The sequence below is a fragment of the Scyliorhinus canicula genome, chromosome 13, assembly GCF_902713615.1.
Source record: "Scyliorhinus canicula chromosome 13, sScyCan1.1, whole genome shotgun sequence".
NCBI classification, from domain to species: Eukaryota; Metazoa; Chordata; class Chondrichthyes; order Carcharhiniformes; family Scyliorhinidae; genus Scyliorhinus; species Scyliorhinus canicula.
The window spans coordinates 3,162,117-3,181,165 of record NC_052158.1 but is presented as its reverse complement, the minus strand read 5'-3'; the positions used below and the strand labels follow the sequence as shown (position 1 = coordinate 3,181,165).

Genomic DNA, 19,049 nt, shown 5'->3' with positions numbered 1-19,049 from the left:
TGAGTGCCTGGAACGTGTTGCCAGGGGAGGCTGTGGAAGCAGATACAGTAACGGCGTTCAAAAGGCATCTTGACAAACACATGGATAGGATGGGTATAGAGGGATACGGCACAAGGAAGTGCTGAGGGTTTTGGCCAAGGTTGGTATCATGACCAGTACAGGTTTGGAGGGCCGAAGTGCCTGTTCCTGTGCTGTATCGTTCTTTGTTGCGTACAGCACACAGGTGACAACCGAACCTATCCGATCATGTCAATCAAAATCTAAGCTGGCTTTTAACGTCCATCAGCGGGAGAACACGTATACCTCGAGCCCCACTGGGAGATCAATCTGGTTCTCCCTGTAGGTCACGTCAGGGTTATTACAAACTGCAGTGTGGTGAATGTAACATGATAATTCACACTATATCTTTGTAAGCGCAGTAGCGTTATCCGACCACTAGGGGAGTAGCTCTGGGAATGCTCAGGAGTTTGTACAGGGCTCCACCCTTGGCTCCGCCCATGACTCCTCCCCCTAGTCCTGCTGTATAAATACCCTTGTCCAGAGTCAGCCTGCAGTTCACTGAGAGTTCATCAACGGGTAACAGGCTGGCTCTGTAGTAAGTCGATTAAAGCCTATATTCATATCGGAAACACGTGTCTGGTGAATTGATGGTTCCATCATGCAGTCACTGTCATTGATGAGAGGGGGAGAACTGAAAATGCTGCCTGCTGCAAGTCACATGAGAAAAATGTGAAGTTGTGATTCAGTCTTGTTGCGTTGCCAGAGAGCCCCCAGGCTGGTCTGCATTTATACATGCAAAGCTGAGAATTCGCAGGAGAACACCAGGACCAACACGTCTTCAGGCATGGAACTCCAGATCAACATCGTCAAGACCCTGTGAACTTTATCCTTTAGTTTACAAAGCCCGTCCTCTAAAGCCCAGCTCTGCAGAGAAACTCTCTCTGTTTGTCCTTTGTGTGTGTGTGTGTGTGTGTGTGTCGAGGGAAATCTTTGGGAAGAAATAGAAAGTTATGCATTCCGATTAGAATTCTGCGTTCACCAACACGTGCAACTTGTTAAAAGAAGCTTTGTTTCTAATAAACAATCATTCCTAGAAAAAATCCTGGTTAAAGACTCTTCATTTCGGGGACCAGGAGAGAAGGAAAATAATTGGCCATAGTGGTGAGTCAACTGGACTTTTAAATTGTTCACACGACCTGCGGAGTTGTGGGGCTGGATAATAGGCGCCCTCCCCCCATTCCATTCGAGAAATGATCCACAGGGAATCTATCAGTCAGATAGTCAGGCAGTAGGCCACACGGTCACGGTTCCCTCCCACACTGTGGAATCTATATCTTCCTCGTGTTCTTAGGGCAGCACGGTAGCATTGTGGATAGCATAATTGCTTCACAGCTCCAGGGTCCCAGGTTCGATTCCCGGCTTGGGTCACTGTCTGTGCGGAGTCTGTACATCCTCCCCGTGTGTGCGTGGGTTTCCTCCGGGTGCTCCGGTTTCCTCCCACAGTCCAAAGATGTGCAGGTTAGGTGGATTGGCCATGATAAATTGCCCTTAGTGTGTCCAAAATTGCCCTTAGCGTTGGGTGGGGCTACTGGGTTATGGGGATGGGGTGGAGGTGTTGACCTTGGGTAGGGTGCTCTTTCCAAGAGCCGGTGCAGACTCGATGGGCCGAATGGCCTCCTTCTGCACTGTAAATTCTATGAATCTATGATTATCTAGTCTCTTCCCTCTACTGCTTCGCATCTTAGTAAATTCCTCATTCTCACCACTTCCTGAGTGAAGATATTTGTCCTGACATTGAGAAGCAGACAAAAAGATACTGGAGTTTGTCCATCGCGTAATGGTCAATGGTGCCCACGCTGTTGTACACAAACGTACTGCTCAGGAGCACGGCCAGGGAGAAGATCCAGCTGTCGTTCTTCTGATCGCCCTGGTAGGACGTGGACACAATGAGAAACACGTCAGTCACCTCACTGTCATCAACATGAAGAACTGGACAATCAGCAATGAAATTCATTCATTTCCACAGCACCTTGCACAGACTCAGGATTTCCCACACATTTCACAGTCAACCAAGTCCTTTGTGAAATGGAGTCACTTTTGTTAATATGGGCAACACAACAGCCAAATTGTGCGCAGCAGAAATATCGCAAACTGAGCTGTGACAGATGGACAGATAATCTGTGTTATTGATGTAGGTTGAGGGATAGATTTTGGCCCAGTTAATAGAAGCCACGGGATCTTTACATCTACCTCAGCGGGCTGGTGCAGCCTCAATTTAATATCTCATCTGGAAGATTATTATGTTCGACAGGGCAGCACACCCTCAGCACTGACCCTCTGACAGTGCAGCACTCCCTCAGTACTGACCCTCTGACAGTGCAGCACTCCCTCAGTACTGACCCTCTGACAGTGCAGCACTCCCTCAGTACTGACCCTCTGACAGTGCAGCACACCCTCAGTACTGACCCTCTGACAGGGCAGCACTCCCTCAGTACTGACCCTCTGACAGTGCGGCACTCCCTCAGTACTGACCCTCTGACAGTGTGGCTCTCCCTCAGTACTGACCCTCTGACAGTGCAGCACTCCCTCAGTACTGACCCTCTGACAGTGCAGCACTCCCTCAGTACTGACCCTCTGACAGTGCAGCACACCCTCAATACTGACCCTCTGACAGTGCGGCACTACCTCAGTACTGACCCTCTGACAGTGCGGCACTCCCTCAGTACTGACCCTCTGACAGTGCAGCACACCCTCAGTACTGACCCTTTGACAGTGTGGCACTCCCTCAGTACTGACCCTCTGACAGTGCAGCACTCCCTCAGTACTGACCCTCTGACAGGGCAGCACTCCCTCAGTACTGACCCTCTGACAGTGCAGCACTCCCTCAGTACTGACCCTCTGACAGTGCAGCACACCCTCAATACTGACCCTCTGACAGTGCGGCACTCCCTCAGTACTGACACTCTGACAGTGCAGCACTCCCTCAGTACTGACCCTCTGACAGTGCGGCACTCCCTCAGTACTGACCCTCTGACAGTGCGGCACTCCCTCAGTACTGACCCTCTGACAGTGCAGCACTCCCTCAGTACTAACCCTCTGACAGTGCGGCACTCCCTCAATACTGACCCTCTGACAGTGCAGCACTCCCTCAGTACTGACTCTCTGACAGTGCAGCACTCCCTCAGTACTGACCCTCTGACAGTGCAGCCCTCCCTCAGTACTGACCCTCTGACAGTGCAGCCCTCCCTCAGTACTGACCCTCTGACAGTGCAGCACTCCCTCAGTACTGACCCTCTGACAGTGCGGCACTCCCTCAGTACTGACACTCTGACAGTGCAGCACTCCCTCAGTACTGACCCTCTGACAGTGCGGCACTCCCTCAGTACTGACCCTCTGACAGTGCGGCACTCCCTCAGTACTGACCCTCTGACAGTGCAGCACTCCCTCAGTACTAACCCTCTGACAGTGCGGCACTCCCTCAATACTGACCCTCTGACAGTGCAGCACTCCCTCAGTACTGACTCTCTGACAGTGCAGCACTCCCTCAGTACTGACCCTCTGACAGTGCAGCCCTCCCTCAGTACCGACCCTCTGACAGTGCAGCACTCCCTCAGTACTGACTCTCTGACAGTGCGGCACTGCCTCAGTACTGACCCTCTGACAGTGCGGCACTCCCTCAGTACTGACCCTCTGACAGTGCGGCACTCCCTCAGTACTGACCCTCTGACAGTGCGGCACTCCCTCAGTACTGACCCTCTGACAGTGCGGCACTCCCTCAGTACTGACCCTCTGACAGTGCGGCACTCCCTCAGTACTGACCCCCTGACAGTACGGCACTCCCTCAGTACTGACCCTCTGACAGTGCGGCACTCCCTCAGTACTGACTCTCTGACAGTGCAGCACTCCCTCAGTACTGACCCTCTGACAGTGTGGCACTCCCTCAGTACTGACCCTCTGACAGTGCAGCACTCCCTCAGTACTAACCCTCTGACAGTGCGGCACTCCCTCAGTACTGACCCTCTGACAGTGCAGCACTCCCTCAGTACTGACCCTCTGACAGTGTGGCACTCCCTCAGTACTGACCCTCTGACAGTGCGGCACTCCCTCAGTACTGACCCTCTGACAGTGCGGCACTCCCTCAGTACTGACCCTCTGACAGAGCGGCACTCCCTCAGTACTGACCCTCTGACAGTGCAGCGCTCCCTCAGTACTGACCCTCTGACAGTGCGGCACTCCCTCAGTACTGACCCTCTGACAGTGCAGCACTCCCTCAGTACTGATCCTCTGACAGAGCGGCACTCCCTCAGTACTGACCCTCTGACAGTGCAGCGCTCCCTCAGTACTGACCCTCTGACAGTGCGGCACTCCCTCAGTACTGACCCTCTGACAGTGCAGCACTCCCTCAGTACTGACCCTCTGACAGAGCGGCACTCCCTCAGTACTGACCCTCTGACAGTGCAGCGCTCCCTCAGTACTGACCCTCTGACAGTGCGGCACTCCCTCAGTACTGACCCTCTGACAGTGCAGCACTCCCTCAGTACTGACCCTCTGACAGTGCGGCACTCCCTCAGTACTGACCCTCTGACAGTGCAGCACTCCCTCAGTACTGACCCTCTGACAGTGCAGCACTCCCTCAGTACTGACCCTCTGACAGTGCGGCACTCCCTCAGTACTGACCCTCTGACAGTGCGGCACTCCCTCAGTACTGACCCTCTGACAGTGCAGCACACCCTCAGTACTGACCCTCTGACAGTGCGGCACTCCCTCAGTACTGACCCTCTGACAGTGCGGCATTCCCTCAGTACTGACTCTCTGACAGTGCGACACTCCCTCAGTACTGACCCTCTGACAGTGCGGCACTCCCTCAGTACTGACCCTCTGACAGTGCGGCACTCCCTCAGTACTGACCCTCTGACAGTGCAGCGCTCCCTCAGTACTGACCCTCTGACAGTGCGGCACTCCCTCAGTACTGACCCTCTGACAGTGCAGCACTCCCTCAGTACTGACCCTCTGACAGTGCAGCACTCCCTCAGCACTGACCCTCTGACAGTGCGGCGCTCCCTCAGTACTGACCCTCTGACAGTGCGGCACTCCCTCAGTACTGACCCTCTGACAGTGCAGCACTCCCTCAGTACTAACCCTCTGACAGTGCGGCACTCCCTCAATACTAACCCTCTGACAGTGCAGCACTCCCTCAGTACTGACCCTCTGACAGTGCAGCACTCCCTCAGCACTGACCCACTGACAGTGCGGCACTCCCTCAGTACTGACCCTCTGACAGTGCGGCACTCCCTCAGTACTGACCCTCTGACAGTGCGGCACTCCCTCAGTACTGACCCTCTGACAGTGCAGCACTCCCTCAGTACTGACCCTCTGACAGTGTGGCACTCCCTCAGTACTGACCCTCTGACAGTGCGGCACTCCCTCAGTACTGACCCTCTGACAGTGCAGCACTCCCTCAGTACCGACCCTCTGACAGTGCAGCACTCCCTCAGTACTGACCCTCTGACAGTGCAGCACTCCCTCAGTACTGACCCTCTGACAGTGCAGCACTCCCTCAGTACTGACCCTCTGACAGTGCAGCACTCCCTCAGTACTGACCCTCTGACAGTGCAGCACTCCCTCAGTACTGACCCTCTGACAGTGCAGCACTCCCTCAGTACTGACCCTCTGACAGTGCGGCGCTCCCTCAGTACTGACCCTCTGACAGTGCGGCACTCCCTCAGTACTGACCCTCTGACAGTGCGGCTCTCCCTCAGTACTGACCCTCTGACAGTGCGGCACTCCCTCAGTACTGACCCTCTGACAGTGCAGCACTCCCTCAGTACTGACCCTCTGACAGTGCGGCACTCCCTCAGTACTGACCCTCTGACAGTGCGGCACTCCCTCAGTACTGACCCTCTGACAGTGCAGCACTCCCTCAGTACTGACCCTCTGACAGTGCGGCACTCCCTCAGTACTGACCCTCTGACAGTGCGGCACTCCCTCAGTACTGACCCTCTGACAGTGGGTTAGGTACGTATTGGCGCAGCCATTTGGGCGCGCCCGTTTTGGCGCCGGCCGTTTTGGCGCCAAAATAACATTTCTTTATTTGTGAATTAGGTGCGTTGGCTGCTGGTGCGGGTGCGTTGAGTTGGGTGCTGGTGCATTCTATCACCATCTTTTTATATATTTTTTAACTAAACCAATTCGCATACCCATATGATGGCTGAGGCAGTATCAACGAAACGTGGTATAGAAAAATTTGTTCATAACGGATTCCTTTACGTCTTTGACAAAACAAGCAAAGGTGACAGCGAAGTGAAATTTTGGCGTTGTGAGCAAAAGAACCGGTGCAAAGCACGGCTCCATACTAAAGCTGCAAACGTGGTGAGGCAGCTGAACAGCCATTCGCATGATGCTTCTGCTGCACAAGTAGAGGTTGCACTCGTGAAAACTAAAATAAAAAAGAGAGCACAGGAAGCCCTTGAGGCACCGACTGTAGTTGTTAATGAATGTTTGACAGACATATCCCAAGCTAGTCTACCAGCCATTCCTAATATATCTGCTTTGAGGAGAATGATAAGCAGAAAGCGTAATAATGTGAAATGAAATGAAATGAAATGAAATGAAAATCGCTTATTGTCACGAGTAGGCTTCAATGAAGTTACTGTGAAAAGCCCCTAGTCGCCACATTCCGGCGCCTGTCCGGGGAGGCTGGTACGGGAATCGAACCGTGCTGCTGGCCTGCTTGGTCTGCTTTAAAAGCCAGCGATTTAGCCTTGTGAGCTAAACCAGCCCCTTCATGTATTGAACGCCCCCACCAATCCAAGTGATTTACAACAATTGATTGTGCCAGAATGCTACAGGATATATGTCCCTCAACCAGGAGTGGAAGAAAATTTTTTACTTTGTGATAGCGGACCAGGTCACGACCGGATATTAATCTTCGGAAGACAGAGCTGGCTACAGCACTTATTGACATCTGATATGTGGTTTGCAGATGGCACATTCAGTATTGCTCCCAGCCTCTTTTCTCAGATATATGTAATTATGGTTAAAAAAAACACGGAGGAGTTACTCCTACGGTTTATGCTCTTTATGCTCAAAATATGCTAAAACATCTAGCTAGTATGGGGTTCCGTAGTTTGTATAACACTGATCCAGATTTCGCGTTAAAAGCTAAAATGATTATTGCCATTGCCTTTGTACCTTTGAACAAAATCGATGAATATCTGGATGCTTTAGCGACCCAACTGCCGCAAGAACTTCAAGATTTACTCAACTGGTTTGAAGATACATATGTTGGTCGCCTGAACAGACGAGGAAATGGTAGACGAACACCTTTATTTCGCCCTGAGATTTGGAACTTTTATCAGAGAACATTAAACGGGGAAGACCGCACAAACAATAATGCGGAAGCAGCCCACCGTCGATTGAAATATGAACTTGGCATGCATCATCCCACCATATGGAAACTAATTGATGGCCTGCGTAAAGTACAGAAAGGTAGAGATGCATATTATGAAAGGTTACTAGCCGGCCATGAACCGCCACAAAAAGTAAAAAAGTATAGAGATGCAGATAAAAGAATACATGAAACTGTTCTTAAATTTGAAAACATGGATGCTATCGAGTACTTGAGGAGCCTTGCACATAATTACCAAATGAACTAAACTAAAGGTTTTTTAACTTTAGTTTTTAACTAAATGAACTAATTTAAGGTTTTTAACTAAATGAACTAATTTAAGGTTTTTAATTTACAATAAAGATAAAAGAATACATGAAAGTGTTCTTAAATTTGAAAATTTGAGTACTTGAGGAGCCTTGCTCATAATCACCAAATGAACTAAACTAAATGAACTAATTTAAGGTTTTTAAATTTACTTGCAACAATTTGCAACAAGTTACTAGCCACAAAAACTAAAAGAATTTCTGTCGTCTGCGCCCAAACGGCCACGCCAAATTGGCTGTGCCCAATTGTCCCATGGCGCCAAAACGGCCGCGCCCAATTGTCCCATCCCCCTGACAGTACAGCACCCCCTCAGTACTGACCCTCTGACAGTGCGGCACTCCCTCAGTACTGACCCTCTGACAGTGCAGCACTCCCTCAGTACTGACCCTCTGACAGTGCGGCTCTCCCTCAGTACTGACCCTCTGACAGTGCAGCGCTCCCTCAGTACTGACCCTCTGACAGTGCGGCTCTCCCTCAGTACTGATCCTCTGACAGTGCAGCGCTCCCTCAGTACTGACCCTCTGACAGTGCGGCACTCCCTCAGTACTGATCCTCTGACAGTGCAGCGCTCCCTCAGTACTGACCCTCTGACAGTGTGGCTCTCCCTCAGTACTGATCCTCTGACAGTGCGGCACTCCCTCAGTACTGACCCTCTGGCAGTGCGGCACTCCCTCAGTACTGACCCTCTGACAGTGCGGCACTCCCTCAGTACTGACCCTCTGACAGTGCGGCACTCCCTCAGTACTGACCCTCTGACAGTGCAGCACTCCCTCAGTACTGACCCTCTGACAGTGCAGCACTCCCTCAGTACTGACCCTCTGACAGTGCAGCACTCCCTCAGTACTGACCCTCTGACAGTGCAGCACTCCCTCAGTACTGACCCTCTGACAGTGCAGTGCTCCCTCAGTACTGACCCTCTGACTGTGCAGCACACCCTCAGTACTGACCCTCTGACAGTGCAGCATTCCCTCAGTACTGACCCTCTGACAGTGCAGTGCTCCCTCAGTACTGACCCTCTGACAGTGCGGCACTCCCTCAGAACTGACCCTCTAACAGTGCAGCACTCCCTCAGTACTGACCCACTGACAGTGCAGCGCTCCCTCAGTACTGACCCTCTGACAGTGCAGCACTCCCTCAGTACTGACCCTCTGACAGTGCAGCACTCCCTCAGTGCTGACCCTCTGACAGTGCAGCACTCCCTCAGTACTGACCCTCTGACAATGCGGCACTCCCTCAGTACTGACCCTCTGACAGTGCGGCACTCCCTCAGTACTGACCCTCTGACAGTGCGGCACTCCCTCAGTACTGACCCTCTGACAGTGCAGCACTCCCTCAGTACTGACCCTCTAACAGTGCAGCACTCCCTCAGTACTGACCCACTGACAGTGCAGCGCTCCCTCAGTACTGACCCTCTGACAGTGCAGCACTCCCTCAGTACTGACCCTCTGACAGTGCAGCACTCCCTCAGTGCTGACCCTCTGACAGTGCAGCACTCCCTCAGTACTGACCCTCTGACAGTGCAGCATTCCCTCAGTACTGACCCTCTGACAGTGCAGTGCTCCCTCAGTACTGACCCTCTGACTGTGCAGCACACCCTCAGTACTGACCCTCTGACAGTGCAGCATTCCCTCAGTACTGACCCTCTGACAGTGCAGTGCTCCCTCAGTACTGACCCTCTGACAGTGCGGCACTCCCTCAGAACTGACCCTCTAACAGTGCAGCACTCCCTCAGTACTGACCCACTGACAGTGCGGCACTCCCTCAGTACTGACCCCCTGACAGTGCAGTGCTCCCTCAGTACTGACCCTCTGACTGTGCAGCACACCCTCAGTACTGACCCTCTGACAGTGCAGCATTCCCTCAGTACTGACCCTCTGACAGTGCAGTGCTCCCTCAGTACTGACCCTCTGACAGTGCGGCACTCCCTCAGAACTGACCCTCTAACAGTGCAGCACTCCCTCAGTACTGACCCACTGACAGTGCAGCGCTCCCTCAGTACTGACCCTCTGACAGTGCAGCACTCCCTCAGTACTGACCCTCTGACAGTGCAGCACTCCCTCAGTGCTGACCCTCTGACAGTGCAGCACTCCCTCAGTACTGACCCTCTGACAGTGCAGCATTCCCTCAGTACTGACCCTCTGACAGTGCAGTGCTCCCTCAGTACTGACCCTCTGACTGTGCAGCACACCCTCAGTACTGACCCTCTGACAGTGCAGCATTCCCTCAGTACTGACCCTCTGACAGTGCGGCACTCCCTCAGAACTGACCCTCTAACAGTGCAGCACTCCCTCAGTACTGACCCACTGACAGTGCGGCACTCCCTCAGTACTGACCCTCTGACAGTGCAGCACTCCCTCAGTACTGACCCTCTGACAGTGCGGCACTCCCTCAGTACTGACCCTCTGACAGTGCGGCACTCCCTCAGTACTGACCCTCTGACAGTGCGGCACTCCCTCAGTACTGACCCACTGACAGTGCGGCACTCCCTCAGTACTGCAGTCTCAGCCTTGATTCTGTCCAGAAGGTTCTGGAACACGTGACTTTGTGATTCAATGTCTGGAGTGTTCCCCACGGAGCCGAGACTGACCCCTGTTTCGGGTGGATGTGTTTCCATAGTTACTGATCACATCGCTTTCTTTACCAGTTAATAGGTTTTAAATGGAAATGTTGAAATCTGCTTACTTTCTCGATGTCCCCCAGCCCCTCTGTGTCCAGGAGCACCAGGCAATGATCATTCTTCTTTGGGTGTGGCCTACACCACATCCAGATTCCCTTGGTGTGGGATTGGACAGTGGATCCCAGCGAGAAACCTGGAGAAGCACAGTTACAATCATAAAGATTCATGAACCGGTTGTGGAAACGCTCGACCATTTGGAGTCAATGACCCTGTACATCCAGGAACAACATCCTTACCTGCTGAAGACCAGACACACATCTCACTGCGCGGCAAAGTTGCTGTTCTCCACACCTGCACATTCAATAAATATTGTTGCACCACATTCAGGCCCCTCATCCATCCAGTATTTATTTATTATCACAGCATCACGGAAGGGGTTGGGGGAGAAAGAAGGTGGGTGGTGGTTGAGGTGGGGGGGGATAGTGTTAAAGTGACCATGGTGTCCGTGAATAAGAGATATTCGTGAAGCGGATTTGCAAACAGACTGAGGTGAATTGTACCATTGTCTGAAGAGAATGGTTCTGAAACGGTGACATGAAATGAAATGAAAATGAAAATCGCTTATTGTCACGAGTAGGCTTCAATGAAGTTACTGTGAAAAGCCCCTAGTCGCCACATTCCGGCGCCTGTCCGGGGGGGGGGCTGGTACGGGAATCGAACCGTGCTGCTGGCCTGCTTGGTCTGCTTTAAAAGCCAGCGATTTAGCCCAGTGAGCTAAACCGGCCCATATCTGAGCGATTGAGGAAGATAGATGATATGAGCTATTGATTGGAGATGACCTGTGAGAGAGCAGCGGGACTGAGCAGCGGAAGGGAGCAGCGAGACTGCGCAGAGCACTCCCGACACACTCGGTGGGTAGTAGGTAAACTGTTTTCTCTACCCCAAAGCTACATTAAGGTAAGAGTTCTAGCTTTGTCAAAAAAAAACATAAATACGTTTCTACTGGGCATGAATTTAAGGTAAGAGTCTTTTAATAAAGTTATGGTGGGAGCTCAGTCCTGTGTGTTGCACCACCTGCAGCATGTGGGAACCCATAAACACTTCGGGCAGTCAGGATGACCACGTGTGCGGGAAGTGCCACCGGTTTGACCAACTTGAGCTGCGGGTTTCGGAGCTTGAGCATCGATTGGAGGCTCTGAGGTACATCCGTGAGGCTGGGAGTTACATGGAAATCACGTTTTTAGACGTGGCAGATTAAGAAGTGCAGTCAGAGAGGGAATGGGTGACCACCAGAGAGAAGAAGGGAGGCAAGCAGGTCGTCAGAAAAGCCTCAGAGCGCATCTCACCCAAGATCTGTTTTCCTGTGTTGGAAAACGAACCATTCGTCTGAGAGTCCCGTCAGGTCCAAGTTCACGGCACTGTGGGTGGTTCAGCTGCGTAAGGCGGGGGGGGGGGGGCAGAAAGAGTGAAGGAGCAATAGTGGCAGGAGACTCGATAGTGAGGGGTGCAGACAGATGTTTCTGCGGCCGCAGACGGACCCGGGTTTCCTCCGGGTGCTCCGGTTTCCTCCCACAGTCCAAAGGTGTGCGGGTTAGGTGGATTGGCCACGATAAATTGCCCCTTAGTGTCCAAAAAGTTGGGGTTGGGTTACAGGGATAGGGTGGAAGTGTGGGGATAGGGTGCAGGTGTGGGCTTGGGTAGGGTGCTCTTTCCAAGGGCCAAATGGCCTCCTTCTGCACTGTAAATTCTATGATATGATTCCGTGGCTCCAGGATGGTGCGTTGCCTCCCTGATGCCGGAATCGGGGATGTCACCGAACGGTTGACGGGTAGAGGAAACCCACGCAGGCACGGGGAGAACGTGCAGACTCCGCACAGACGGTGACCCAAGCCGGGAATCGAACCCAGATCACTGGCGCTGTGAAGCAACAGTGCTAACCACTGCGCTGCCGCCCAGGAATGAGGAGGGCCCATTCGGGACCAACGTGGAGCCAGAAGACGTCTGTAAGGTTTTAACTTGGTACTTTGAATATGCATTCACTATGGAGAAAGACGATTTAGGTATGGAAATCAGGGAAGGGGGCTGTGATGTATTTGAACAAATTAATATAGAGAGGGAGGAGGTATTAATGTTTTTAGCGTGCTTAAAAGTGGATAAATCCCCAGGCCCAGAAGACATGTATCTCAGGTTGCTGTGGGAAGCAAGGAGGGGATTGTAGAGGCTCTGACAATTATTTTCAAATCTTCTCTGGCCATTGCAGACGTGCCAGAGGACTGGAGGACAGCTAATGTGGTATTCAAAAAGGGAAGTAGCGAAAATCCACATAACGTCAAACCAGAGCATCTAACCTTAGCGTTAGGGAAACTATCGGAACAAATTCTGAGGGACAGAATTAATCTCCACTTGGAGAGGCAAGGGTTAATCAAGGAGAGTCAGCATGGTTTTGTCAAAGGGAGATCATGTCGAACAAATTTGATTGAACTTTTCAAGGAGGTGACTGGGTAGATTAAGGCAGTGCAGTTGATGTTGTCTACATGGACGTCAGTCAGGCTTCGGACAAGGTGTTGCCTGGGAGACTGGTCAAGAGGGAAGATCCTATGGGACCCAGGGGCAATTTGGCAAATTGGACAGTTCCCGGCTTGGGTCACTGTCTGTGTGGAGTCTGCACGTTCTCCCCGTGTCTGCGTGGATTTCCTCCGGGTGCTCCGGTTTCCTCCCACAAGTCCCGAAAGACGTGCTTGTTAGACGAATTGGACATTCTGAATTCTCCCTCTGTGACCCGAACAGGCGCCGGAATGTGGCGACTAGGGGCTTTTTTCACAGTAACTTCATTGCAGTGTTAATGTCAGCCTACTTGTGACAATAACGATTATTATTATGATGGTTGAAGGTAACTGTAAGCCTGTGTCTAGTGGTGTTCTGTAGTGATCGGAGCTGGATCCTTTGCTGTGTGTAGTGTACAGTAATGATCTGGACGGGAATGTAGGGGGTATGAGTTGCAGATGACACAAAAATTGCTGGTGTGGTAAATAGTGAGGCGGATTACAGCACGATATAGACGATATAGGCCAGATGGGCAGAACAATGGAAAATGGGATTTAACAGTGAAAAGTGTGAGGTAAGGCATTTTGGGAGCACTAACAAGGTACGGGACTTTACAATGAACGATAGGACCCTAGAAAGCATAGAGGGCCAGAGGGGCTTGGGGTTCATGCCCATAGATCCTTGAAGGCAGCAGGATAGGTAGATAAGGTGGCTCAGAAGGCAAATGGGATACTTGCCTTTATTAGCCGAGGTATAGAATATAAGAGCAGGAAGGTTATGATGCTGTACAAAACACTGGTTAGGCCACAGCTAGAGTACTGTGTTCAGTCCTCGTCGCCACACTATAGGAAGGATGTGATTGGACTGGAGAGGGTGCGGAGGAGATTCCCCAGGATGGTGCCCTGGGCTGGAGCGTTCCAGCTGTGAAGAGAGGCTGGTTAGGCCGGGGTTGTTTTCCTTGGAGCAGAGAAGGCTGAGGGGGGACCTGATTGAGGTGGACAAAAATGAGGAACATCGATAGAGTGGATAGGGAGGAACTTTTCCCCTTAGCCCAGGAGTCAATAACCAGGGGGGCATTGATTTAAGGTCAGGGGCAGGAGATTTAGAGGGGATTAGTAGAAAAATGTTTCCACCCAGAGGGTGGCGGGAATCTGGAACTCACTGCCTAAAAGGGTGGTAGAGGTAGTGTCATGTGAGAGTACCTTTAAGAAATGGATGTTTTTATAGAATAGCTGCAGTGGGTGTACCTTTAAGAAATGGTTGTTTTTATAGAATAGCTGCAGTGGGTGTACCTTTAAGAAATGGGTGTTTATTACTGCAGTGATGTCAGAGTGTGGGTGGAGCTGGGCTGTCTGTCAGCTTTTTACTTTCGCTTTGGGCTGTCTGCTACAGGGTGTGTTTTAGTTTAGTTGTTAAGAGCTGGATAGCTACAGGCAAAGCAAGGAGCTGTAAGGATCTCTCTCTACAGGCAACAGATTAACTGCAGCTCATGTGGGGATGTCTCAGTAGAGAAGTTAAACCTGATGTCTTTCTGCAAAAGATTTCCTTTTTTTTGTCTTGTGGATGTTGCAAGGAAAGATTAAGAGTTACTTACAGAGTACTGTATTCTTTGGGGGATTTATTGGTGTTGATAGTCGTTAAGATGTTTACTGTGGGTTTATAAAGTGTTAACTGGTTTCATAAATAAACATTGTTTTAATTTAAAAGTACTTTAACTCTTTACATCACACCTGTAAAGTAGACCCGTGTGCTCCCCATACCACAATCTATTAAAAGTTGTGGGTCAGGTGAGCTCCATGATACACTTTGGGGCTCTCTAATCCTGGCCCATTATAGCAGGAACCCTCACATTTCAGGAGCATGTAGATAAGCATTTGAAGAGCAGACAAGGCTACGGACAAAGTGCTGGAAAGCGGGATTAGAGTAAATAGGTGCTTGATGGTCATCACAGACGCAATGGGCTGAAGGGCCTCATTCTGTGCTGTTAAAATTCTATTCTGGCACACGGGACTCCAAGGGTGAGACGGGTGTTCTTGAAGCGGGGCAGGGATGTGGGGGGGGCTGGCGTTGCCCAATCTCTGTGGGCATTATTGGGCTGCCAACGCAGCGATGGTGCGTAAGTGGGTAATGGACGGGGAGGGGGCAGCATGGAAGAGGATGGAGATGGCATCCTGTGTGGGCACGAGCCTGGAGGCGCTGGTATCGGCGCCGCTGCCGCTCCCTCCAACGAGGTATACCACGAGCCCGGTGGTGGCAGCTACCCTCAAGACTTGGGGGCAATGGAGGCGGCACAGGGGGGAGGTGGGGGCCTCGATGGGGTCCCCGATACGGGGGAACCACCGGTTTGTTCTGGGGAGAATTGATGGCGGGTTCCTGAGTTGGCACAGGGCAGGTGTCAGGAGGCTGAGGGACCTGTTTGTTGACGGGAAGTTTGCGAGCCTGGGTGAGCTGGAAGGGAAGTTCAGGCTCCCCCCCGGGGAACACCTTTAGGTACATGCAAGTAAGGGCGTTTGTTAGGCGGCAGGTGGCGGGGTTCCCCCTGCTGCCGCCGCATGGGGTTCAGGACAGGGTGCTCTTGGGGGTATGGGTTGGAGAGGGGAGGATCTCGGAAGTGTACCAGGTGATGCAGGAGGTAGACGAGGCCTCGGTGGAGGAGCTGAAAGGTAAATGGGAGGAGGAGCTGGGTGAGGAGATTGAGGAGGGGACGTGGGAGGATGCCCTAGAAAGGGTGAACTCCTCCTCTTCTTGTGCGAGGCTTAGCCTCATACAGTTTAAGGTGCTGCATAGGGCTCATATGACCGGGACGAGGATGAGCCGGTTTTTTGGGACCGAGGACAGGTGTATTAGGTGCTCAGGGAGCCCAGCAAACCATGTCCACATGTTCTGGGCATGCCCGGCGCTGGGGGAATTTTGGAAGGGGGTGGCAAGGACGGTATCGAGGGTGGTAGGATCCAGGGTCAATCCAGGCTGGAGACTCGCAATATTTGGGGTTGCAGTAGAGCCGGGAGTGCAGAAGGTGAAAGAGGCCGGTATTCTGGCCTTTGCGTCCCTGGTAGCCCGGCGGAGGATTCTTCTTCAGTGGAAGGATGCGAGGCCCCCAAGCGTGGAGGCCTGGGTCGACGATATGGCGGGGTTTATTAAATTGGAGAGGGTGAAATTTGCCCTAAGGGGGTCAATGCAGGCGTTTTTCAGGAGATGGCAACCATTCCTCGATCTCCTGGCAGAACGGCAAAAACAAAAGGTCAGTAGCAGCAGCAACCGGGGGGGGGGGGGGGGGGGGGGGGGGGGTAGAATTCCTGTATACATTACAAGAATCACATGGCTATCTGCTAGAGTATAATTCCTTTGTACATGAACGGTAATGAATTGGTTAATGTGTTAGTATTTAACCTTTTAGTACAGTGTGGGGAAAATCAGATGAGGTGTCTCTTTACACGACAGGTTCATTGTTTGGGTGAATGTTCTGTTCCCGGGTGAGTTAATGATTTTATTTTATTCATTTATTGGGTGTGTGTGTTGCTCGTCAGGCCAATATTTATTGCTCAACCCTAACCTCCCTTGGGAAGCTGGTGGTGAGGCACCAGTGCAGCCCACGTGCTTTTTATTTCAAATATCTCAGCAAAAGAAAGGAGGCTTTAATCTGAGTGGCTTTCGTAATTCGCCAAGCACAACATCCCCCGTTTGCACTTAAGATAGCAAAGCATCCCGACGCTCTTAAAACGGGGAGAAAGACGTCATGAGCTCGGCCGTTAGTCTGGGTTGTAGTTTATGTGGAGGAGAAGAGGAGAGAAGACAGGGTGAGTTGAGATTGGAGGTTGGAACCATCGAGGGTGAAAGGTCACTGAGTGCAGCGGCTGAGGGGGGGGGGGGGGGGGGGGGGGGGGGGAAGCAGTAATGATGATCCCAGTGAGACTCTCGAGACTGGAGTCGACAGTAGAGAAGCAGGGGAACGAGAGGCTGGAGGGGGGAAGCAGCTGCCCAGTAACAGAGGATGCGAGAGGAGCAAGTGAAGGAACCACGGAGACCGGTCACCATGGGGATGTGGGCACCGCTGGTCACCTGGCTGGGCCACTTCGGAGATTATTTAAGAAGGAGCTACATTGGCGAGTGGCTGGAGTCACATAGAGGTCTGTTTTCTTTCCATTCTCTTGTGGGATGTGGACATCGCTGGCAAGGCCTGCATTTGATGTCCATCCCTAACTGCCCTTTGTGAAAACCCACAAGAGACCTACAGGGACAGACCAATTATCCTCCCCTTGATCCCCGTAGAATACAAGCTCCCCCGCTGTGGCGGGGTCCCATCCTCCGAGCAAATGGGGTCGAGCATCAAAACCGGCCCAGATGGGTAGGCCAGGCTGGGATCTGGAATGTGCTGTGTGTGTAGATTACTTCGCAATCAGATACATTTCTTTACGCCTCTTGTTTTGGATGCCTCTGTGGCCACTAAGCCCTTGAACTAAGAGTCCCACTCAGCCATTTCAGCAGTTAAGAGTGAACTAGATTGCTGTGGGTCTGAAGCAGGCCAGACAGGGTGAGGGCGGCAGATTTCCTTCCCTATAGGACATTAGCGAACCTGTTCTGACCTTGCCACATTGCAAAACAGAACTTTATAAAAATCTTACCTCCATGTCCCTCGCGCCTATGCTTCTTGACTACTCTCTGAAGTGGCCTAGCCAACCACTGAGCTACAACCGATGCCAGACCTGCCAGTAATGCTTGCATCCCCATAATGAATCATCTCTGTGGTTATTACAGCAGCGATCATGGTTTCATGGTCACCCTTACTGAATTCCATATTCTATTAACTGAGCTCCTGCAGTGGGATTTGAACCCGTGCCCCTTGACCACTAGCATGACCAATCCAGTTAGGGTTACCAATCCAGCGACATTACCACCAGGCCACATCATTGGGTGGATCAAGCTTTGCATCGTTATGGGCCGGGGTTTAGAGAACCCCAAAGTGTATCATGGAGTTCACCTGACCCACAACTTTTACTAGATTGTGGTATGGGGAGCACACGGCCCACTCTACAAGTGTGGGTACAGCAGAAATGGAAAAGTATTTTTTTAAAGCAAAACAATGTTTATTCTATGAACTCAAGTTAACCTTTTTAAAACATGCAGTGAACATCTTAGCAACCATTAATTCAAATACAACCCCCAAAGAATGCAACACTAAGTAATCCTTAAGCTGTCCTTTAAACAGCCATAAGACTTTTTTTTTAAAACTTTTTACAGAAGTACATCAGGTTAAAGTCACTACTGAGAGCTGTTATTAATTTTAAATCACCAAAGGATCGAGTTACAGTCTTTAGATTACTGAGAGAGATTCATACCCCTTCTGGCTGTGACTGCAGCTATCCAGCTCTGAAAACAAAACTAAAACACACCCTGCAGCAAACAGCCTAAAACGAAAGTAAAAAGCGGACAGACAGACCAGCTCCACCCACACTCTGACATCACTGATAAACACCCAATTTCTTAAAGGTACATTTCTTAAATACCCATTTCTTAAAGGTACTCTCACCTGACAACATTGTGAAAAGATGCTCCAAAATTAACACAATTCATCTCAAACTGTTGCAGTGATCTCTGTATATGTTAATACGTGATTAGTTAATGTGCAGTCAGTACAGTGAGACGATTACTAGGTGGCAACGCTAACAGGATCTATACAAGGAGTTTCCCGCTCTTTCTTAGTGTCAGTGTGTGTGTGCAGAGGATAGAAGTGGCCAGCTCAGAGTCTAGTGTATTATATTAATTGTTAATTTAATCTAATCGTAGTTCATTCTATTACTAGTCAAAGTATTAAAGTGAAAGAGCTCACAAGTATATTGTTTTGTTACTCAATAAATAATTTGTCATCAAATGGAAGACTTTGACTGTTTATCATCAAGTTAAATACAACTCGGCAAGGCAAATGAATAATGCATATATTACATTCCTGTAATATAACAACTGTCAGTGGACCAGATTCCCCAGTAATGCTGCAAACGTCTCTCCCACCAAAATGACAGGAATCCCAGCAAAGCCGAAACGTCGGACTGTTACAATTCTGCTGCTACAATAGGAGCTGATCAATTTCAGACGCTGTAACTAAACCTGATTGGTCAACGGCCTGACCATGTCCCTGTGGGATCATTTTGCCCATCAAGACTGAATATCCAAGGTTAA

The 19,049-nt window shown here is 51.0% G+C and overlaps 1 protein-coding gene across 1 annotated transcript in view; it reads right to left on the bottom strand.

Annotated features, from left to right (window-relative positions):
• LOC119976080 (guanylate-binding protein 1-like) overlaps positions 1-19,049 on the bottom strand; it is a 45,233-nt gene that overhangs the window by 23,236 nt on the left and 2,948 nt on the right. Inside the window, exons 3-4 of the mRNA XM_038816229.1 lie at positions 10,397-10,524; positions 1,818-1,927 (exon numbers count right to left, since the gene is read on the bottom strand). Coding sequence (XP_038672157.1) covers positions 1,818-1,927; positions 10,397-10,524 — 238 coding nt within the window. The remainder of the gene's footprint in view (positions 1-1,817; positions 1,928-10,396; positions 10,525-19,049) is intronic.